Raw genomic sequence first — 16732 nt, 5'->3', positions numbered from 1 at the left:
TTTTAATTTTAATTTATGATTAACAGATAGCGGCATTAAAAAGGCAGAACAAAGTATGGTTTCGCCAAATAAGTAATTTCATTGTAACAAACAATAAATAAAATGAAAAATAATCGCCTAGATTAAAAATGCGCCGTGACGTAATACCTATAACAGAAAAGTACAAGTTTCTGTTATCAAAAGTATCGACACGAACTGAGAAACAAATGATTTGTTCATGTATTCCAAAATTTATTTCATAATTAAAACATGTTTCTCTTGAGAAAAAACTCAAAATAACAGAGAATTCATTACGTGAGGATTGAAGGAAGTGCAAGTCTTTTTCTGAGTCTACTTGAGGTAGAAGAAGAATCATCATTCAAAATGTCTTCATCTGCACTAGTAAAGAAAGTTCGGTTGTATTTACAACCATCGTTGAGCCTTTGATCAATTAAAACTTGAGCCATTGCAAAAGCTTCAATTTTTCAAAAAGTGATAGGATTATATTCACTTAAAAAAATATTCCAGCGCTCTATTTCACTTTTACTTGTTTACATTTTATATTATATTATACTAGACGATTATGTGCAAAGAGTAAAACGATCTTACATGCAGCGACACCGTTCTTCCTCTTCAACGCCTGCATTTAAAAGGAATTTTGTGGACACGATGGCTTCTTCATGCAACAAATGGATTAGGATTTAAACTGATGAAAAGTTAACTGTATCCTATCAAAAACCATCTTAGTGACTTCCTCTTGTTTGTGAATGTCGATGAGTACAAATAATTTGTTTGGTTACGTTTTGTTATGAAAATTATGTAAAAATCATCTTGAACTTACGTGATTCCTTCTTCAACTATGCAATAACTTTTAATATCGTGCCTAATTTTATATCTGTGATGGAAAGGCAATTTTTTGACATTGATAAAAGGAATGCCTGGGGCACTATTTTCCAGGTGGGATATATTTGAATTTCATTGTCTTTATTTGAAACTTGTTTTTTGTGTCTTGCATGTAACGCAGCAAGCTAATACAAAAAATAAACTTGTTAAAGAATTTTTTTTCAAAATTTTTGAGGCATTATATTAGTACAGCTGAAGCGTTGGTTCTAAGGCCGTTTTTTTTTCTTCCGTTTTTGGTGGATTCTATTCTGTATATCCCTTTGTTCTGTGTCGTTTTTCTTTGTCTTCGGCGAGATTGTTGCATCGTAGGTGGTTTTTCACAAAGAGTTTCAATAAAGTGTCATGTTTTACTTGCATTACTATGACTTTTTGAGTTTTGACAGTTGACAGAACTTAGAAAAATTGTGTACTGTTTTTACTTGTGCTTTCCATAGAGTCTTGATTATTATTATTATTTTTTTTTTTCTGTTTGTTAAAATTGCTGCTGCCTTATAGGAAGACTTTACTTTTATGAATAAATTTTTTTAATGAAATTTTATTAATGAAATTCTTGAATATTTTAAATATGTTTTCTTTGTAAAACCATTTATAAAAACACACCGCTGACAAAAATGTGTATGCACACTGGGGTCATGACTTATAAAAAAATTGTAGCCTATAGTAGGAATCTGCTTTTTATATAGAATCAAAAACTGAATTTTTTTTTTTTTGAATAAATAATGTTCCACACCATAACATTGAAAATTCTGAAACTTTTTTTATTCCAATCCCCCCCCCCCCTCATTTGGAGAGGGAATAACTCTAAACAGAGATAAATATTTAATTCCTACGAAATTCTTGCATTGTATGTTATTATAAACCTAAGATGAACCTTGCATGAAGCTGTGATATTTAGAAATATTTCTGTATTGATGATGTAGCACTTTTATTCAAATGTAATACATGAAGAACTAGTAGTATCTGTTTATCAAATTTCATGCCAGAAAATTTTTTTATGGCAGCAGTTTTCTTTTGTGAAGATATAACAAAGAGCGCTTTTAATAACTAAATGATTTTACCAAGGTTTCATTATTTTGAAGAGGGGTAATGCAGCTTATAATTTACACATGAGACTTCAATCCTTTAAATTTGTTCTACTCTTGTTCTACTTCATCATCTAATTTCTCTGTTTAGTTCCATTCTGAACTAACTTTGGTAAATATGTTAGGTTTTTTTAATTATTTTGTTTATTTTTTACCATTCGCTGTTTTTAGCTTCTACTTTGTTTTACTTTTTGTGATTTTTATAATTTCCTTTATTTCTTAATTATCTTGCCTCCTTTTTTGCCTTTCTACAGCAATCAATGGTATTTGTGCAATTTGTTTGAGATTTATTACCAAAAAAAGAAAAATGACTGATATTACATATTTTAAATAATTAAATTCAACTATTTCTAAATAATTAAGGGATTAATATTATAGATATCATCATAAATGAAGAGAATATGACTTTTTATTAACTTGTGTTTGTTTTAGTTTAAGTAATGCAAACTTTTATACAATTTTGTGACTGATTGTTACATTAGTAAAAGGCCTAATTTTTTTTAAAAAATGTTAAACGATAATTGTAACAGTTTGAAGTTTCTTTTTTGGTCTAATCTCTTCCTGTGTAAACAAAATTTCAATAAAAAAATAAGATTGTACATATAACAATTAATTCCATAAGTGAAAAAAAGGATTAACTTTTAGAGCTGCTCATATAACGACACATTGGCACTGAGTAGTGTTGTTCAAATTTGCCTATAAAACTTATGAAAAAGGTTTGACTTTTTTTTGCATAGGTTTACAAAAATAGTCTTTTTCTCCTCATATGAAAGAAAATACTGATACAATGAAGTTTGTTTTTACTGATGTCTCTTGTTTCATGGAATTGCCATAAACTTTTTTATTTTCTGTTTTTTTATACTTTTGATGCCTACATTTTGAAAAATACTATCTGTTTACATCTGATATGATAATCATATTTTATTCTTTTTTCAAGCTAACTTCAACTTTATTAGGAGGCAAACAAATGCAAAGTCTCTTCATTTTTGTTACAACGCTTATTTCAATTTTTTAAAACCAAATTCCAATTTATTTTATGATTCAAAAATTAAAATGCTTAATCGACGTTTTAATTTTATTTTTTCTTCAACTGTGTCGATAGATATTAATGATATACTTATCATAGGCCTCTAAAATGCAGTGCGAAAATAATTTTACAGAAAATATTTCTTTCATAAACCGTTTTTATACTTATGATGCCTTCACTTTTAGGATTATCTCTTTGCATCCGTTATGGAAATTGGATTTTTCGAATTTTTGATGTTAATACGCTTTGTTAAAAGAGAAACAAATCTCTTTTATTTTTTTAAAATATCAAAATTTATAAATTAGTAAACAAAATTCCATGCTTTTTAAGAGTGTCTTAAAGATCAAAAAGTCAAGTTCTAAGCCCCTGCCTGAATTTCATCTTTTTGCTTCAATTGTTTTAAATAGGTACTATACAGAAACATTTCTCTCCCCCCCCCCCCCCACGCCTTCCCTTTCCAATTCTAGGAAAACCCTCAAGAATTATATTCTCAACAGAAAAAATGAAAAATATTCAACTAAAACTTTCAATGATGCAGTTTGCGCTATCTCGAAATTTTGATGTTTTGTTTTTGCAAAAAATAATTTTCTTTTTTGAAAAATTATTTAATTTTTCTCGAAAGACGGACACTGAAAAATCCGGGAACCAAAATTTCATATAATCATAAAAAATTGAAAAATTGATAGAAAATAAGTTTTGAAGATGTAGGTCAAAAAATGCCGATAGAGGGCGCTTTCGACTTTGGATATAGTGTCTAAAAAGAGTAGTGTGCCAACAGCCGCTGTTTTCCCTGCTATTCTTGAAGACGAACTTTCGGCAATCCACAAGAGGGCCGTGCGGTTATGGAGCAGGCTAGTTTTGACGGAGTTTACATTAGTTGATGCGAGATTCAGTTATAAGTCGGCTATATGCGTTAATGTGGTTTTTCCTAATTTTGTAAAAAATTTATGAAACTAATGTCATATACCCCACCCTTGGCAACTTTTTTCCTGTTGGCCCCAAGAAAGCGTCACCAAGAAAATGATGTTTGACGACATATGTCATACATCAATGCTTTTTTAGCGCCAACAGGAAAAATTCAAATAAAAAAACATGATCAAAGCACTTCAGAACACTATATATATAAAAACAACATAAAACCACAACAAAAAAACATTGTGAATATACGCTTCAAAAATACCAGAAACTAGAAAGTTTTTGTACAGGAAGAAAAATTACTAGAAAGTATTTAAAATGCTAAAATTTACAAATTACTATAACAGCTCAACAATGAAATATGTCGCCCAATCCAAAAAATAGTGGACATGAGGATGAAAATTCAAATTTCATTCGATATGGTTGAAATTTTGCATACACACTGTTAAAAGTATACTATTTCATATTTTATTGAAAAAAAATGTCATTTATGTCATTAACATTCTTATTTTAATTACTAAAGTGGAACTATATCAGTGCGAACTAGACTGCACCAAAACTGCTTATGTTGCATGGTCTATTACAGCTGAACAAATAATTCTAGAAATCTATAAAGTTTCACACATAATCTGACATTCATTAGCAACAGTTTTTTCCTGAAGAGAAATGTCTACTAATCTTCACTACAAAAGGTAAGCATATTTAATTATTCTTAATTATTGTGTCACACCCGCAACAAAAAAATGCATTTATATTTCCACAGAAAAATTTATTTGCCTAAAAGTTTTGAAACTTTGTATTCTAAAATAGTTTACTAAAGTACTTTGAATAACAAACAGAAAAAAAATTAATTAATGTTTTAATTGGAGTTATTAAGCGTTGCGGGTGTGACATTTAGTTAAAGTCACACCCACAACATCTTTTTAAATTAAACACAAATGTAATTCTGGAATGCATGTAGATGACAGCACTAATGTTTTAACCTTTGACCTAACCTTTGACCTTTGACTTATTTGTCTAGACCCCAGTTAATTCAAAATTAGTATCTTTAGAGCATGTGCAGTTGATTTATTTAGTTTGGTATTCTATATTATTGGTTCTCCTAAGAAACATTTTTGTATTTCTTGATTTATAATTAAGGCAACTATTCAATAAGGTAAGATTTTTTTTTTTTTTAATAAAACTTTAAAAAACCAAAACAATATTTTATCTTTTTTAATATGTATAAAAATGTATAATTTTGCTTTCAGCATTTGACTTTTTCCCCCTTTACTTTTTAAAACAAATAATGTAATATTAGGGACAGATTATTTTTTACTTCAAATTCAAAATAAATATAAAGAAATAATAAAAATAGTAATGAAACTTTTATTAAAATATTTGTTAAAAAAACTTTGTATAAAATTCTGTTAGTTAAAGTTTTAAATGAATCAAAACCTAATGTTTTTAATTTCATTTGGGGTTAAAAAATTCAAAGAACTTCAAAAAAAAAACATGTTCAACAATATATTTTGGGACTTTATATTTATTCACTTTACACATTTTTTTTTTGCAGAAGAATGAACAGCACTGAAAGATTCCGAAATCATCGTAAAAAGATGAAAGAAAACTCGGCTAAATACTCGGAATATTCTCTAAAAGAAAGGGAAAGAAACAAAGAAAGAATAGAAATTACGAAGAAACTACTTTAAAAAATTACATCTGTGGCCATGAAAAAAAAAGAAAATGTAGAGGCAAAACCAGAATGAGAGGCAGAGAAAGTGTAGAGAGAGAAAGAAATTTTCGACAAAAGGGGCCACACCATCTCCAGCTGTAGAAGCAGAGTCGATGGCAATTTTTTGATGAGCTCAAACCTTTGGTAATGCAATCCATAGACAGGTACATAATGTCATACAACCATAAAGACTACAACATTAAAATTGCATGGTCATACTTTGCAAGGACTCATAGATAAGGAGCTGTGGATGGTGTTGGTGCGGTAACAAAAAAAAAATTGTGTCACTTGCCGTTCTACAGCGTAGAGCAACAGTCAATTCTGCATCGGATTTTGCCATTTGAGCAGAAAAGGCTCTTAAAAAAATCAGAGTACTTTATTCTGCAAAGAGCGACATCACAAAAGATGTTGCAAAAATGCTTCACGCACGCTGCTGCCTTGTACAAAGCTATACCAAACTTACAATCGGTACACCATGCTGTACCGATCAATATGGGTACAATTCAAGTGGCAGGCACTAACTGCAGAAAGTGCACTGAAGAAGTTTCATTGCTGCCTCAGTCGGAAACGATCTCCCTTGGTAATATAAATGCTATTGGAGATTCTAGTTTTGTTTTCTACCTCAAAAAAAAAAAAAAAAAAAAAAAAAAAAAAAATTTGGTCAAATCAAGCAAATAGATGGAGAAGACATACAAGTTGAATACTTGGAAAAAAAAAACCTTCAGAACATGTATACATCTGGCCCAATCAGTCAGACATATCATGGGAGAAACAGAACATTGTAATAAGAAAACTAACACCCCCTGAAATCATCAATTCTAGATTGGAAATGAGATTTATGTAAAAAAAATTTCCTTAGTTATTTGCAATTTCTCTTATTTATTACTGTGCTAATCATAAAATGTCTGATTGATAACTATTTGTGTATGTTGTTATTTTATTGGCCACACAAGTCACACCCGCAACGGCAACTTTGAATATTTTTTACAGTGAAACTAATTGAGTGAGTATCTAAATTTTTGTATAGAATAATTAGTTAAGTATTACTGTCTAACATAAAAAAAAACAGTTCAATCAGTTGATATAATTCACAGAGTTTTGAATGTTTTGATCGCAAGGTGAAAATGCATGTCCTTTTTATGTCACACCCGCAACGGGTAGAAATTAATTTTTTTAAAAATAAATAAAATATCAATCAACTTGCAAATTGGCATCAATGTACCTGCAAGCGATCTTTATTGAAAAATATAAAAATTGAAACCTATACTCTAAAATATTTTTGCTGATGACTAATTTAGTTAGTGTAAATGTCACACCCGCAACTTTGGATTGGGCGATGTACCAATAGAAATAAAAGCTATTTTTCAACATGCATTTCATCGAACAAAAACTTTTCTCATACTCTGCTAAAAAAGAGCAAAGCAATTCAAATTGTGTTGTTTAAAGCGGAAAACATCCCTGAAATCAATAACTATTTCAGCCAAAAAAACGCTTAGTTACTCAATTTTCGATGTATGAAAAGTAGAAATGTCTCAACAGAACATCCCAAATTTAAACAATACAAAAATACCATACATTAATTTGCTATTCAGTCATGCTTACAAAATACCTATTACATTTTACATAAAATAAAACCTTCATATTTTATAAAATGCGAGAGTCAACTTATTTTCAAAAATTCAGTACCTAAATGAGAGAATCATTTATAGAATATGTCTAAATCATTTGTGACATCGATAAGAATTAACTTTTAGAATAAAATAACAGTACTATTTTTGTAAAATTAATTTACATAGAGTAAAAATAATGTTAAAAACTACAAGAAACCCTCAAGATTTTGTAAAAACAGAGTTTCAGTAGTGAGGGGTTTTTTTTTTAATTCTAAAAAAAAGAACTTACCTTTTTATGGTATGAATCCTCCCACTCAGTCTGAAACAAAACAACATATGACAATGGCATCTTACAGATACACACCAAGTTGGAGTACTTTTAATTAACGTTCAAGTTTAAAGAAACTGGCATTTTCTAATATTTATTCATCAAAAGACAACTACTGAATTTGAACTAACAAAACAAAATAAGCTTTCCTGTAAGGTATATTGCACGAAAAAACAAGAATCTCTCCTACGTGAAACTGATAACAAGTAAACAAGTTTGAACAGATCTAAGATTGCCTTTGGATTGCCAAACATAGGTTAGTTTCGGCAGGGATGCCATGCTTAAAAAATTATTTCCTCTTGGGCAAGAAAAATATTTTAATTTTGCACAACAAAATCGGATGTCGCCAAATGGGGTGGTATATCACATCTGTACCAAGTTTTAAAATATTTCAAGGGATTCATCGAAGTGTTGATTATTAAGAGAAAAAAGCTACATCTTGTTTTATACCAGCGTGCAAACGGACCAGGCAAAGACAACGTTTCGTTTTTTAAAGCTCCCGAAGATGAGGAGAAACTTAAGAAAAGGAACTCTTTGATTTCTTCTAAAAATTTCAGTGGTGTAGTCTGCGCCATAACCCCCCTCCACTCCTCGTCACCCCTGCACACGCACAGCTAGGGGTAAATTGTTCAAATTGCTGGTTTATCGAGATGACCGATTTTCTTATTGTAGATCTGAATATGCAGATTTAGCTTTGGTGTGCCCCTCTCCCTCCCCAAGAACCACAGAGCACTCCCTACTCTTCCCAAATTTCACAAAGCCCCACCGCACCCAAAAAAATTCCCCAATAACACTTAAATAATTTTTAAACACCTCTAAAAGTTTTCATAGTTTAATCTGCACCCCTCCCCCCAAATATCCAGATGGTTTCGCTATGGGTGCTCCCCCCCTCAAGTGAATGCACAGTCCATCCCCATCCCCAAATTTTACGAAGCACCCCACCCCTCAGAAATGTTTTCCCCCCAAAATAAGACTTTAATCTTTTTAAAGCACTCTTTGTAAAAATGTGAATGGCATAAACAGAGCTATACCCCCCCCCCCCCCCCGGCTTCAGTAAAAAAATTAGAATTAAATTGCTGAAATGTTTACTTACCGAGATTTCTGACTAAATTTCTACATAACCGAAATAAATATGCCGAGTTACTCTATGGATGTTTCCCAAGAGCTATGGCGCAAAGCCCCCCCCCCCCCCACCCTCCTAACATCACCAAAGGTAGCTTACAGTTGCCTTTTCTCTTTTTGCTTTGTATTTGCTTTATTTTTCCATTTTATGTAGCAATTTATTTACAATTTAGGTTAAAAATTTCTCAATTTCATAGCTTTGCTTCATCTATGTTAACTACCTATATATTTTTAGTATGCATGTGTAGAATAATTAAGTGCATTTTAAGCTATGCATTTCAGTCGTTTAAATTGCAGTTGTAAAAATATTCCTCAAATGTTGTTCCTAAAAACTAGTAAGGGAATTAGATTTTGCTCTTTATTTATTATTATTTTTTTGACTAACACTTCTGGCTGGGGTTCGGGGCTCATGGTATGGAACTTATAAGACTTCCAACATTTCTATTTATTTATTCTTTGAAGACTGCTCTTTCAACCATTTTACTTGAGGGCCTGCAAGCTAGCCACTGATTTAACAAATGCTTTCCATGAGTCCGAAAGAAGAGGGGGGGGGGGGGGGGATTGGCTCTGATTTGTTTTTTAAAAAGCAAAGGAAAAAAAAAAGACCACAAAGTATTTTAGCAAATTGTGAGTTGAGCATTTCCAAGCTTTTTTGTTTGTTTCGTTCAGTTTTGTAATGGTTTCTATATATACAACTGTTTTAAATTTATTGTTCTACCAAGTGTAGTTTTTTTTAAAATGATTTTTTGATAACATGTATGAAACATTTTCTTTTTTTTTTTTCAAAGAAGTTAAAATCATTTTTATTTATAGGAAATAAGGAATGAATCTAACAACTTACCGTACATTATTAAAGATGCCAAGAAGGTAGAAAATAAAAATTTAAATCGCTACCGGGATGTAAATCCATGTAAGTTACATATTTTTTAAATTTCATCACAGTGATATAACTTGTTTTAACATGGTGTAACATTTATTTTTATGTATGGGTCATTCTCAGAAAAAGCAGGAATTTTGCTGCTGATTTCAAAAAAATAAAATTTATCCTAATATGTTAAATATTTAAGATTAAGTTAGATCTATCTTAAAGTAATAATGCTATTATATTGGTTCAGATCAAGTGAGCAAATATTTTAAGTTTTTAAAATTACATTGTTAGTGCCACATCCATGGACTAACTGTGTCCACAGATGTGATGTCCATGGATGTGATAAAAACAACAATTTTTATAAACATATGTCCATAGCACTGATCAGATAGTTGCAATTTAGTTTTCACAAAACACAAGTTTAGATATGTAAAAAATGAATGTTTCTTATACAAAAATTGTATCCCCTGAGTCATGGAAAGTTACAAGCAAAAGTCATAGAAATTCGGGGAAGTCACAGATTTCAAAACTTGAAATGTAGCGGATACCCTGTAATTATTATAAAATGAATATATTATGTTTAACATGTCATTTCTGATTGTTCAATGCATAAATCAATATGTAAATAAATTTACAGATAGTTTTAAACCTTCTTTCTCCCAAAGTAGGCTTTTTGCTTATACAGTAGAAGACCGTTATAACGCCGACCTGTATAACGCAATTCTCTATAAACTGCACTACTTTTCAGAAGTAAACAATAGGTTTTGAAGTTTCAAAAATCCCCCTGTTTTGCTTTGCAAAAATAAAAATTGTCAGGCAAATTAAATTTTGAATGTTTTTCATCTTTCCATCTTATTTTAAAGCTTTTAAATTGAAAATTAGCACTCATAGTAAACAAAAAATACCAGATGGCTCTTGAAAATGCAGCTGTTTTGCAAACCATGAAGCTAGCAGAAGTGCAGGATTTTGTTTGTGAAACATATTTATTTGTGATTAACTAATTGTAATATTGGTGCTTTAATACTCATTGCAGATAAAACTCATTCTGAAGAGCTGATATATAGATATATTCTGAATATTAGTTTTAAAATTTGTGAAATGATCTATATAACGCAAAAACCTGTCTAATGCAAAAGCTCTGGTCCCAAGGTGTGCGTTATAATGGTCTTTTACTGTATATTATTTTTATATAATTATTGAAAAAAATGCATCCCATATTTGAAATTAGAGCATTTAATAGTATAAAAGTCACTCATCACCATACAATTCCTTTTTCATGACCCGAATTTTACAGACCTGTGTTAGAGCTGCAAAATTTCCAGAAATTTTAAAACTGTGGGAAAAAAATGAAAAAATTTGCAAATTAAAATGTTACATTTTCTTAGAACGGATAAAAAAACTTTTAAGAATATATATGTGTTGAGTTCCAAGCGTAACAGAGGATACATTAGGTACTAATTTAGCTTTAAAAACATTCATAACTCTTTCTAAGATAAAAAAAAATACAGACCAATCTGACATTTTAAAGAAAAATGCTTAATGAATTGACCAAAAATTGAAATTTCATTCTCATTTAACTTCCATTATTTGGTTAAATGTGTATGTAACAGAGGGGACAGAAAATGTCAACACAATTTGACAAGCACTATAATTTATGTAAAAGTCTGAGTTGGAGCTCTTTTAAGAAAAACTTGTTTTTTTTTTTTTCTAAACCAGAATATTTCCAAGTAAAAATATCACCCATAGCAATGTTTAAATCAAAACCTCATTTTATATACCGTAATTTTGGGTAGATAAGCCGCCCTATCGTATACGCCGCACATGTAATAATTTACTAACTAAAAAGTAAAAACAAAAGTTCATCGGATAAGCCGCTCCATGGTATACGCCGCTGAAAAGCGTATCAAAACATGGCACCCCCCACCCCCTCTATATATATATCTCTATATGTATATACATATGTATGGATGTGATCATTTATTATATTTAGGACGAAACTGTAACAAGCAACTGCACTTGTTGATAGATAGAAATGGTATTAACTTCGTGTAAAAAAAAAAAAATCTGAAAATGCTACGGTTACGCAAAAAACTAGTGTTGCCAGATGACATTTCCTTTTTTCTATGGGAAGTTTTCAAATCATTGTGTTATACTTAGCAGTTCATCAAAAAATTGTTTAACTTTTATCATTTCTTTTTTTTTTAATTTATCATCATTGAGAAATTCTAAAACATTACTCAAACTATAGGGACTCTAACTCAGACAAGCTAGCGTATCCTCCATTTTTCGGCCTCGTGAAATGTATGTTACCATCACTAATCTGGCAACACTGGAACAGCAAACAGCGGTAAAATCGGCGCAAGCTAAGGCAGGTTTAAGAATGTGAAAAATTAAATTTAATGAGAAACCTGTTTCATGGTGCAATTTGAGAGCTCTACTAGCGTTTATTAATGAATTTCAACATTGCCACTCGATTGGGCGAACATGAGAAACACTAAGAAAGAAGGGGGGGGGATTTCTTCAGATACGCCGCAGATGTTAAATTTCAACTTTAAAACACGTATAAGCCGCGGCTTATCTACCCGAAATTACGGTAAATGTGAAAAATAGAGTGTAACAGAGGGAACAGCTTAGGAAATTGTACTGCATTACAACAAAGTATCAAAGGCAAAAATGACTTCTATTATTTAAAGTTAAAGTAGATAACAGGGCTGTTATATATGACATCAGAACACATGCTACATCATTATTAGGGGTGTCTACCTTTGGGGGGGGGACAAGAAATTTTCGGTGAAGCTATGTTCAATTTTGGCATGTTTATAAATAAAGATTTACTCATATGAGTTAGAACTAGGGAAAATTCAGTCCAAATATTAGGGATCTTTTAGAAAAACTATTTTAATCTTCAAAATAGATTGAAATTTCAAAAATCAAAAAGTATTAGTAAGACAAGAAAATTCTAGAAAAAAGACACATTTAATTCATTCAAAGTTGCTTTGCAAAGTAAAAGCAGTTCATTTTTGCTTTCATTCTACAGTTGGATGACATAAAAAGCAACAGGGAATCAAAAACCAAGAAATAGAGTTTTTTAAAAAGTAATTGACAATTTTTTCAAACTACTGAACTTGCCTTTAAGGAAATAAGAATTGTGATTAATGCAGTAATCTATGCATGGATAAGAGGACTGTAACATCATGTACTTGCATAGTAAAATACCAAAGCTCATTATTGTAAAGTGATGGGATCGATGAGCCTCCAAAAAATTTTCTTTATCATACATAAAACAGTACGCGAAATTTTTAAAAATCAAGGAATTTAGACGGAGCAAAAATTAAGGGTTTTATGATCAGATTGAGGCAGACAGGCACACCCACATAGACTCCAAGTGGTATCAAAATCTTGATAAGGAAAAAGAAATGATAAGCTGTGTTATAACGAGAATGTCTGTTTTTCTGCCCAAATCCCCTCAAGCAAAACAGATTAATTTGTTCCACTGTCCTCGGGATTATCTGAACTTAAAGAAAAATAACTTTATAGAGAAGAGAGAGAGAAAAACTTTAAGGCTGCTTATTTACAGAATGAAAAATAAGGAGCTTGTAAGGAGACAGTAGAGTACAATTTCAGGAAAATAAGGGCCCTTATTTTCTTTTCTTAAAAAGCAGGAGTTTATGAGGAGCATACAGACCCTGATATGATCAAACACTGAGGGAACTGGTTTAAACAAGATGTTACTGCTCATTTATACATTCCCAGATTCCTTTATGAATAATGTCAGCAAGTGAGATTTTGATAAAAAGTCTAATGTCAAGCTGTAACTGAGAGGACATTCCAGCTGTGTCCCCTCTGTTAAGGGCAGTTCACTTATCGCCCCTCTATCCATCTCGTTTTTTGACGTGACGGACTGCTGACGAAAACAGTGTAGCATTTACATACGATCGCTGTACATCAATCACATGGCTGAATTCACCCGCCAAAGAGAAGAACTTGCTGCTTGGCAGAAACCAATGAAATGCTGTTCTACTTTTGACGGCCGTCAGATGTCAAGGCTCTTCTGATTGAAACCGGTCCTATCCAAGATGTCTTGCTGTCATGGCAACCAGCAGAGAAAACCTGTTTCGGTTAGAAACAAACGGGACGGACGGGGCGGACGGTTGTAGTGTGAATTGCACATCCAAGTCTCTCTTACAGCTGTATTTCTCTTTTGCAATTCTCAAAAAAATGTCCCGTACATAACGCTAAGTTTTTATTTTATTCAAATAACTATTAATTAAATATGGAGATTAACTGTTATGCTTTGATAGTATATTAAAGCATGTATTATTCCCCATCAGCATTACTTTTTGAAAGCTTTTGTTAGCTGGAAAAAATAAACTTGGCATTACTCAGGGGACATTTTTTCGTAAATTGCCCTTCTAATTGGCAAAATCCGTCTTGTTGTCTATCTAAAAGGAAAAACTATTGCCTTGTTGTATCTAAATTTACTATTCAAAAGCACAAAAATTTATTACAACGAAAACAAGTGATACTACTTAATGCATGCATTAGCATTTTTCTTCTTAATGTGGAGCCGTGAATGCTATTTCAATAGTACAATAAGGTTGAGCATACAAAGTGAATTTCTTGATGTCTTTTTTTGAATTTAAACTACTTTTCATGGTAATTCGACTGCTTTATGCTATCATCACAAAAAATACGTAAGAACATTTGTATATTATTTACTTGTGAGTTCAGAACAATTGTCTAAGATTTTGTTTTTAGGAATTCAATATTGAATTTTTTCCCAGAGAGTGCCATTCAGCCCTCCTCCAACATAAAACATTTGTGGAAGAGAGTTACCAAACCCCATCCCTTCTCCTAATGTCATCAAAGATGGTTTCCAATTGCATATTTAGGTATTCAATTTGGAAATTTTTCTGGGGAGGGATTATTAAGCCCCTCCATTTCCTTAACATGACAAAAAGTGTCATACAGATTTTTAGTCTTCAATTCCAAAAAAATTCCACACTAGAGTCACCGATCCCCCCCCCCCCCAAATTATACTCCAAAATTGCTCTTTAGAACTTCAAATTTCAAAAAATTTGAGCGCCCCCGACTTACGCTCTCCCTCAAAATCATTAAAGATCACCAAAATTTTCGTTTTTAAAACTTGAAAGCATTCCGGTCGAGTTCTGAATCCTCTTTCTTCCCATAAAATTGACATAGGTGGTCTAAAATTGGATTTCTAAAGCTTCAATTTCAAAAAAAAATTTCGGGCCAGCATCCCCAAATTCTTTCAAACATCATCGGAGAAAATAAAAAAGAACCCTTTGCCTTATCTTGTCAAACGTGGGGAGGGGGGAGATACGGTTTCAATTAAGTTCAGAAAATTTGAGGTGGGTAGTAATCTCGAAGCTTGGCCTAGGACGTAAATTGACGTTCATCCGGAACTGGACATGACACACGACCATAATTACTCGACCCCCTCCCCCTTTTTTCTTTAACTATGTGTGCATTAAATTTTTAAAAATAGCCTCCCTTTAACAAATCTGTATTTTCGAATCATTAGTTTCATATTTTATGGTGGAATATTTTCTACATTATTATACTTCAGTAAAAAAAAAAAATCAGCACTCTGATAATTTAATAGGCATAAATAGAGAGAAATTTTTGTGAGGCGTTTAACTTTTTGATGCTTAAAATATTTCCTTTTTCCAAAACACATTAACAAATCAGAGGAGCAATTGAACTTGAAATAACTCCGAGACATAAAATAAAAATGTACACTGTATTCCAAAATAAAATATTTTCGCATTGTTTTTTAATAAAATGCCAAACGCATTTTTTCCCATTTTATATTTGTCTACGAAACCTCACTCCAGGTGTTAATGAACTAGATTTTTTCCTTGAATGCGGCGGCATATAGGCGCTCAAAAGACATTTGCACGACGGCGCCAATCAGGCTTGCCGCGGGCCTGATGCTGAGAAGTAAGTTGATGTGTGACAGCAAAAGCCAGTGTCTTGCTAAGCCATGCGCAGTCAATTTCTGCGCTCCAAATGTAAGACACCCTGCGTGTTTGCAAGGGGTCAGCAAGTTCTCAACTTTTCTTGTGGTCAGCATAAGTGACATTCGCAAATTAGAATCTTTTTTATACTGTCCTTTAGGAAAAATCTCTTGTACAAAACACACTTTTTGTGAAGATGACCAATGAATAAAAGTTCAGTGTTCAATATGATTCTCTTTGTTTTTTTTAGAGTAAATAATGTGATTAATTATAATTTAGCTCAGTAGTAACAGTAATGTTGCATATTATAATCTTATTAGAGTGCAGATGTGCAAAATTAAAAATTTTATAAAAATAAAGAAAGTTTTAAGTTACAGCAAAAATTATATTGGTCCCTTAAAGTATGTTGTAATGGGATTTCACTGCATCAGGGTTTAAGCTGAGTATAAAACTTCTTTAGCAAAAGAGCTAAAGTTAGAAGAAAAAGTTTAGCAAAATGCTAAAACATCGACATTTAATGAAGCCCAAAAATTCCTTTATTAGGAGGTCAGATTGCAAATAAAGACTCTGTACTGGCTGTTGAACTTAATAGTAATTGAAACATTTTCTGAACTAAGAATTGTAATTTGATTAAGTTGAGTATCGCTGTTCTTGTTTAATAATCTCCCGGATCATGCTTCATGCATAGTTTTTTTTTTAAATTCTTTATTTCTTTACTTTTTTATTTGAGCAAAAAAGCGAAAACGCCTTGTTTTATTTTCGCAATTTAAATACCGCAAAATCCCGAAAGTAACCCCCCTATCGATTATAGCCCCCCCCTTTTTTTGTGGAAAGTGAAATCACTTTAAAATCCTGAATATCCCCCCCCCCCCTCACCTGAAATTTTTCCGATCATCTTCATTTGCCACTCCCTACAAAAAAAAGGATAACATTTCCTGCTTTATTTGGAAAGCATTTACAAAGGTTTAGTTTCCCCCTCCATGTGCAGTTTTGCTTTTCTAAAAAAAAAAGAAAGAAAACACAATGATTTAAACAAAAAAGAAAAAAAAAGGTCTCCACGGTTTATTCCTTCCAAAATGTCTAGACTCCTTTTGATGCAAATGCGCCCTTTTTTTTTGTTTATAAATATTACAAAAGAAATTTATAGAATTGTACTGCTTTTTATTCATTTTGGAAGGAGCATTTTTGTTCTGATTTGTGAAA

At 31.6% G+C, this 16732-nt stretch overlaps 1 protein-coding gene across 2 annotated transcripts in view; it reads left to right on the top strand.

Annotated features, from left to right (window-relative positions):
- The first annotated feature begins 728 nt into the window (after window positions 1-728).
- LOC129230981 (tyrosine-protein phosphatase non-receptor type 1-like) overlaps window positions 729-16732 on the top strand; it is an 81041-nt gene continuing 65037 nt past the window's right edge. For both annotated transcript variants that reach the window (XM_054865223.1, XM_054865221.1), the window contains exons 1-2: window positions 729-936; window positions 9494-9590. In XM_054865223.1, the coding sequence (XP_054721198.1) occupies window positions 880-936; window positions 9494-9590 (154 nt within the window). In that variant the 5' untranslated portion in view covers window positions 729-879. The remainder of the gene's footprint in view (window positions 937-9493; window positions 9591-16732) is intronic.

The sequence above is a fragment of the Uloborus diversus genome, chromosome 10 (assembly GCF_026930045.1).
Source record: "Uloborus diversus isolate 005 chromosome 10, Udiv.v.3.1, whole genome shotgun sequence".
NCBI classification, from domain to species: Eukaryota; Metazoa; Arthropoda; class Arachnida; order Araneae; family Uloboridae; genus Uloborus; species Uloborus diversus.
Note: the sequence above shows the minus strand (reverse complement) of the source record. Positions and strands in the feature narration are given on the sequence as shown.